The sequence below is a fragment of the Neofelis nebulosa genome, chromosome 6 (assembly GCF_028018385.1).
Source record: "Neofelis nebulosa isolate mNeoNeb1 chromosome 6, mNeoNeb1.pri, whole genome shotgun sequence".
Lineage (NCBI taxonomy): Eukaryota > Metazoa > Chordata > Mammalia > Carnivora > Felidae > Neofelis > Neofelis nebulosa.
In genome coordinates this window covers 66,954,271-66,961,628 of record NC_080787.1, presented here as the reverse complement: position 1 = coordinate 66,961,628, position 7,358 = coordinate 66,954,271, and the positions used below count along the sequence as shown (strand labels likewise).

Genomic DNA, 7,358 nt, shown 5'->3' with positions numbered 1-7,358 from the left:
GAAACCTCATTCACCTGGTTTTCTTCCTATCTCACTGGCTGTACCTTCTCAGTCTTTTTGCTGGGTTCTTTTCCTAACACTTGAAGTACTCTCTTCTCTTCTGATCTGTAGTCACTCCATTTCAACCAGTCTCAGGTTTAAATACCCAGATGAATCTCTCCAGTCTAACCTCTCCATTAATTCAAGATGCATATATCTACCTTTACTTGACATTTCCACTTGGGTGTCTACAAGTGCTCTAAATTGAATGTGTCCACAACAGAGAATTCTTGGTTTTCCCTCCCAAACCCACCCATTTCCAGTCTTTTTCATTTCATCAAAAGTACCACTGTGACATGGCTGCTCAGACCCCACACCACAGCTTCGACTTGTCTCTCCCTCACACTCCACATCTGGTCCATCAGTGAGTTTGCAGACTCTCCCCTCAATATACCTCCTAAACTCCCTTACTCCTCATCATCTCCCTGTTCTCACCATCATAATTTCCCATGGGGATTATGGCAATGCTTCCTGACTCTTGTTTTCTTCCATCCTGCTCCCTACAGTCTGCTCTTCACACAGTAGTCAGAGTGATAACTTTAAAATGTACTCCAGTCATTTTCCTTCCCCACTACAAATGCTTCAATGGGTTTCCATCATACTTCAAATGAAATCCAAACTCCATTCATGGGTTAGAAGTTCCTCATGGCCTGGACACCACCTGCTTCTCTCTTGGTATCTTTCCCACTCTTGTTTAGCTTAGTGCATGACTTCATGCCTTTTGCTGTTCTTTCAACACACCAGCCTCACTCCTCTATGGCCATTTCTCTTCCTTGAAACAATGTCTCCCACAACCACTCCAAGGTTTGATCTCTCACTTAATGCAGGTCTTTGCTTAAATGGCATACCTTTTTCAACTGCTCTATTTAAATGCTACTCCAGTGCTTCACCCTGCTTAGGGCTTTTTCTACCTGAAATTGTGTGTGCATGTGTATTTATTTGTGTGTTGTCTGTGTTCCTATACTAGAATGTAAACCCATGAGTTGCTAGCCTTTAGTAGGTGCTCAAGAAATAGTTGTTGAATAAACAAATATACTAGAATGTAAACCTATGAGTGCCTAGCATTTTAGTAGGTCCTCAAGAAATAGTTGTTGAATAAACAAATTGCTGTTTGCATAATCCCCTGGGCAAGCATTTAGGGAATGGTCAGGGGCTGGGATAGGGAGTTGGTAATAAGAGGTGAAGGGGGAGGCAGGGTTTGAAACTATTTATTGAGTGCCTCCTGGGGCCAGGCACTGGAAATGCTTACCACATGTCATGTTACTTAAGTGATTCACAAAACCCTTTGAGTCACAATTCAAACCCATATCTTCCTGACTCTAAATTGCATATGCTTCCTGTATTTTCATATTGCCTTCTCTGTGGAGATAGTGGCCAGGGAACGCTCAGACCCAGAAGGTCTGAACCAGCCTCATGAACTCTGTGCTGCTTGTTCACCTTCAGTACCCACCTTCTCCTAATAGCACTCCCTCCCCACACACACCATGGCAAATAAACAAGCAAAAGGAGCAGTGACCTCTAAAGAGTAAACTTGAGAGTGGGATGGATGTCATTCATCTTTATGCCCCCTCCCTCATGGCCCAGTACATCCTCAGCAAACAGCAGAGACTGGATGAAAGTATGTTTAATTGAGCTGAATTAGTAAGAATGATCATTACAACGTTACATCAATATATATCAGTAACCAAGAGCTCTTTTAGGACACTAAAGGATGCTATATTTAGAAGCATGATTTATGAAAGTATAAGAACAAGGTCCACAGATAAAGAAAGGTATCTGAGAAAACAGCTTCTACATTGATTTTTAACTTAGCACCCAGGAGTTATATCTGCAAGCCTTCAGTTTCTTTATATTTTAGGATGTGACAGGCCATTTTATTTTTTAACTCTGAGAACATCAGACTTAAGAAATAATGAATCTAATTTCCTGACACTTAAGACAAAACAAAACAAAACCAAACCTCACTTTTCCCATCATCGTTAAATACATAAAGATACTTCAGAGAGAGCTAGGACACCCCCAAAAGGGAGAGTCACACTCCCTTAGACACTACAAATGTCAGATTTTCTGAGGAGATAGGCGAAGAGGCAGTGCTTAGAATAGTTCTCAAAATGGCAAAATTTAAATAGTAAAAAGTACTTACTGGCCTTCCTGAGGGTCCTTCTGGTCCAGGGAAACCTATATCTCCAACAGGTCCTCTGTCACCCTATAGACATGTCACAGACAAATGTTAATTGCTCAGAAAAACTGTAAAACCACATGAAGTAAGTTAAGTAAGTGGCTCGCAACTCACCGGTTCCCCTGGAACTCCGGGAGGCCCTGGGGCTCCAGGTTTTCCCTGGGAAATCAAATCAAGGAGAAACATTAGGAGCCAAATTATTGCATGATGCCATGTACTCCCCCTGCTCGCCACCCCCCCCCCCCCTCACCACCTGTGAATTTAATGTGCAGCCAGGGCTGTGGCTCTTTATGCTACAATGGCATTCCTAATGGGACAGAGTCTGTGGGGACATATACTTGACTCTGGAGGCTCCGAGGTACAGACTAGAATGCAGTTCTCTAATGTACCTATGTGTGGATGGCAGAGGGGTAGGAGGGGAGGATAATATCTTTGAAAATACTAAACCAGTGTATCATCATTAGTGAAAATCCATCTTGTGCCTAATTGACTAGCAGCTCTTCTTTGGTGATTGGGAGGGCACAGAGAGTCAAAGAAATCTTTCCTAGATTTTGCATTTTATAAGAGGATTTTTAAGTTCATAGTAGGCTAGCCTGAAAAAAACCACATGTTCAGCTTGAAAAGCCATGTTTGGTTGAAAGGGAAAGGACAAGACTGATTTGTTCTAACACACATGGCTTTGAGGACTAACGATTGAGAAACATTAGGTAGGGAGACCACTGGGAGGAAAAAGGGAAGAAGATGGTCCAGCAGAGACTAGAAGTGAGAAGTACCCAAGTGCCCAGACCAAACTTAAAGATGTTGGCTTTGAGAGGGAACCACCTCCTATCCCTTAGACCTAACATGGATAGAAAAATAAATAACAAAGGGATGTAGGTATGTGGCTGAGGCTGCAGAAACACTAGTAGGTTCCCCAGTAGAGAATCTGAAAGAGGGAGGGCCCTTTTCCCCTCTTGCTGTTTAGAACTCTGGGAGGAGCCCCCCTCACAGGCACAGATATGGCTGAGTGGTAGAAGCTAGGCAGACACAAGGCCTGACAGAGCATCCCTGGTTCCATAGGCTCTGGGGAACTCCTGAAGTTCCCATGGGCGGGAATTGGGGATGTGCTACAGCTTGAGAAGGCTAATAATGTCCAGCATGGTCTTGGCATAGAACACAAGGGGTAGAGTGCTTGGGCCTTGAGATCTGACACAAAGGGATTAGGAACTTGATAGCAGGCAGCAGCAACCCCAAAGGTCAGGTGGAGCTCAGAGGACCTGGGGGAGAGCACGCTGTGTGGAGGCTTTCCCTCACTGTCGGCACTGACAGATACTTCCTACTCTACACCCACATGTCATCCTGGGAAGAAGCAGGAGAAAGAAGCCCAGGAGAAATCTCTGGATGAACTTGAATATACTAGAAAGGGATAGACTGATCTCTTCTTAGGAAGAGCAGGATTGGGTCTCCTTGGTACTCAGCAGAGTGATCATAATGAGTCTGAGTAGGCAGGTTTCATCTCTGCTGCAACATGAATAATCCCCTTAAATCTGTTTTATTGTAGTAAAATGTACATAACATAAAATTTACCAGCCTAATCACTTTTAAGTGTACAATTCAGTACATCCATACTGTTGTGTAACCATCACCACTATCTCCAGAATCTTTTGACTATTTTATTTCTTGAATCATAGTAAATCCACTATAAAAAAAATTAAGTTGCATTTTTAATTATACAGTTGTATACATGCAATGAGTAAATCTCTATGGCTTCTTTATTTCTGTAATTGTCAGTTAATCCTCTTAATTATGAGATAAGAAAACTGCATTCTAAGTAAATGTATAGGATCTTTAGACATCCAAGCCCCTTATTTCAATCATGCTGTATCCTTCAAAAATATCTTTGGAGGTCTTCATTTGGATTGCCTTTTGAGCCTGTCACTCACTTTTTCAATACTTTCATTGGTTGCCAATATTTTTTCCCTTATATACATATGTAATTTAGGGTTATAGCCAGAAGTAACTTTTAGTCATACCTGGGTGAATGTAGTGGGAACTAAGCTTCATGATACCACGTGTAAACAAAAACAGGGTATGAATATAAGCGGGGCAGGTTGTAGGGGGCTCAGGGCAATTCTGGAAACAGAATTCCAAATATGTTGCTAGGAATAGTCATGATCAGGGGACAGGAGAAGGAATGGGATTAAGTGTGAATCTACTTTTAGGAACAATACTTTCTTGTATAAAAAATCCTGACATGCTTGCTAAAGAAAATATTTTCATGTTACTTTTCAATCATACTAACGAATATTTACTTTGATCTAGAATAGCTAAATAAGGGGATTCCTCCTCTATAAAGGATGATTTTCTGCAGAGTATGAATGGGTTTTAAGTTTTTGTTATTAGACTTAACCACTAAATAGAGTAAAACAGAGTGGCCACTGGCCTTTTAAAGGATAGAGGTGGTGGGTGGTGGTGAGCGCCAGCGGGTAGTGATGGATGTTCTGGGTGGTGTTTGTTCTTAGTAGGTGTCAATGAGTGGTTGTAAGTGGGGATGGTAAGGCCCTTTCTTATCTGTGTTCTTATGACTCAAGTACATAGTTTCCATTGACTTTCCTTCCCTGGGCCTACCCTGCAGGGCCACTGAGCAACGGTAAGTGGGCTCTTATTCATAAAGCATGGCCACAAAATTTTAATTAGAGCATCATGAATGAAGATCAGAGCGATCCCTAGGGCTCAGAGAAATGCTTTCAACCTTTCCTGGAGTACTTCCTATTCATTTGAAAAGACCTTGATGAGATTAAAACATTTGACACCAGAGAGCAACAAAAATGATTGAGAGGCTGGAAGGGCTAGTTTACGAGGAAACATTAGCAGCAGTAAAGATCTGTTAATAACACCAGGCCCAGGGAAAACTCAAGCAGATTGTAGCTTAATACCAAGAACTTGAAGTACATGCCTGAGCACAAGAACTTTGCCTTTTCAGGGCCAAGAAACCTTAAATGAGACAAGAACACAGAAACAAAACAAGCTCCCCAAATTTGGTTTTGTGTACTAACATATTGGCACCAGTAACTGGGCATTGCCTTCCCCACCGTTTACATGAGTTGGGAAGGAAAAAGAAAAAGATAAAAAATAAGAAAAATGTAAAAAAGAAAGAAGCATTCTTGAGGATGGACAGGGATGAATGGGGTTTTATTTTTTTAACTGGATGTTTCCAGAACCTAATGGAGATTAGGCAGGAGATATCATGATTAGGTAGGAGATCAGTAGGAGATTAGGTAGGAGGTACCATGTGCTCCTCAGCCATTTTGCTCCCTAGCCATAGATTTGCTGTGGAGATGGAACTTCTTCCCTGTGAAAATAACATGAGATACTCTGGACTCACCGATATTCCGGCTATTCCTGGGGGACCTGCGGGGCCCCGATCTCCCTGTTGGGATTAAAAAAAATTGCTACTTATAATGATATCGATAGAATCTTTACCTATAAAATTAGTGCTCAAATAATCATTTGGATTTGGTAAAGCTTTTCTTTGGTATTGATAAGCATTATCAATATCATCAGATGGGAAAATAAAATGAGCAGCTAACTGAATTTGTTAAAACTTGTTCCCCTCCATAAAACTAAAGCAAATAAGAATCTTAATGAAAATAAGCATTTAGGTTATTTCTATTACCTATTTTTAATAGGACTCCACACATACAGCTAAAATTAGTCAAGACAGTATTTTTATTCCACATATTCAAAAGTAATCCATTATCAATATTTAAAACAGAGAGCACATTGAATGTCTTCTAAAAAGTTTTCCCCACACCTGCCTTATTGGATGTAGGGTTAGAATAAAAATATTTAGAACAAGAAATTTTGTAGTTCTCTCATTAGGCCAGTAGAAGATCTCCTGAATTGCTCTGAACAGTGGAGTGACTCAGCTCTTTTTCCAAAGGCAATGTGGTATTTCAGATAAAGCTGACGATGCTAAAAGTACTAATGATTATATATGGGATAATAAAATGGCAATTTTTGTTGAGCAGAACCTACATTAAAAAACTTCATAACTTCACTCGGGGACATAAAAGAAGACTGGATTAAATGGAGAGATATGTTTTGTTCTTGGAGGGCAAGACAATGTTGTAAAGGTGTCATTGCTACCCAAACTAATTTATAAATTTAATGCAATTCTTATGAAATTGCAGCTAGATCAGATGATATTAAAGTTCACTTGGGATAATGAATAAATGAGAAGAGAAAAGAAAAAAATTAAAAGAAGAACAATAAGGAGATTAGCAATACCAATATTTAAACATATAATAAAGCTTTAACAATTAAAATAATGGAATATTGGCATGAGATTAAGCAGTATATCAATGCGATATAAAAATGTTACATAACCTCAGAAATAGACCAACATCCATAATAGGATTTTAGTAAAGGAGATGTATTATTCAACAAATAGTGCTAATAATTGAATAGTTTCCTTGAAAAAAGTTTAATTCCTCTCCTTATGTTATACTCCATATAAATCCCATATAGATTAAGTAAATAATAAAATAATATGAAGTACAAGAAAACTAGAAGAAAATGCTAAGTGACTACCTGATTTTGGTTGAGAATAAAAATAAAAGGAACTCCATGCATACAAGCAAAACAAGAAACCACAAAGGAAAATCATTTGCTATTTGACTACATAAAAGTTATATTTACGTATACAATGAGATTAAACATGAAAATGAAAGGCCAGATTGACTAGGATATAAACCCTAACATATGAGATAGAAGTAATATCTTTAATATATAAAGCATAGCTATAGTCAAATAGAAAAGGAACGAATAGAATAGTAGGTAAACAGTATGAACAGGTAATTCTTGTCAGATTCACTCTTCTCCTTTTAAGCAATGGGATTTTTACCCATGAAATGAATAAATTGGAACTTTTCATTCAATGGAAACTTTTGTATATCTGAAGAGGTTAACATTAAGGGGCCTTCTCTTGGATAATATGGTTCTCCCAACAGTGAGGTCTAGCAGTTCTTTGAACCACTCCTCTAACCATCTTGCCTCTTATTTCCATTGTTGTATTTGAGACTTTGTCAGTAAGAATAACTGTAACCCCTCCATAATGTCAATTTCATAAATTATGATATTGGAGCACCATAGTTTTAAC

General features: G+C 39.3%; 1 protein-coding gene across 2 annotated transcripts in view; it reads right to left on the bottom strand.

Moving 5' to 3' along the window:
* COL19A1 (collagen type XIX alpha 1 chain) overlaps window positions 1-7,358 on the bottom strand; it is a 350,374-nt gene that overhangs the window by 30,989 nt on the left and 312,027 nt on the right. For both annotated transcript variants that reach the window (XM_058734368.1, XM_058734369.1), the window contains exons 43-45: window positions 5,583-5,627; window positions 2,333-2,377; window positions 2,183-2,245 (exon numbers count right to left, since the gene is read on the bottom strand). In XM_058734368.1, coding sequence (XP_058590351.1) covers window positions 2,183-2,245; window positions 2,333-2,377; window positions 5,583-5,627 — 153 coding nt within the window. The remainder of the gene's footprint in view (window positions 1-2,182; window positions 2,246-2,332; window positions 2,378-5,582; window positions 5,628-7,358) is intronic.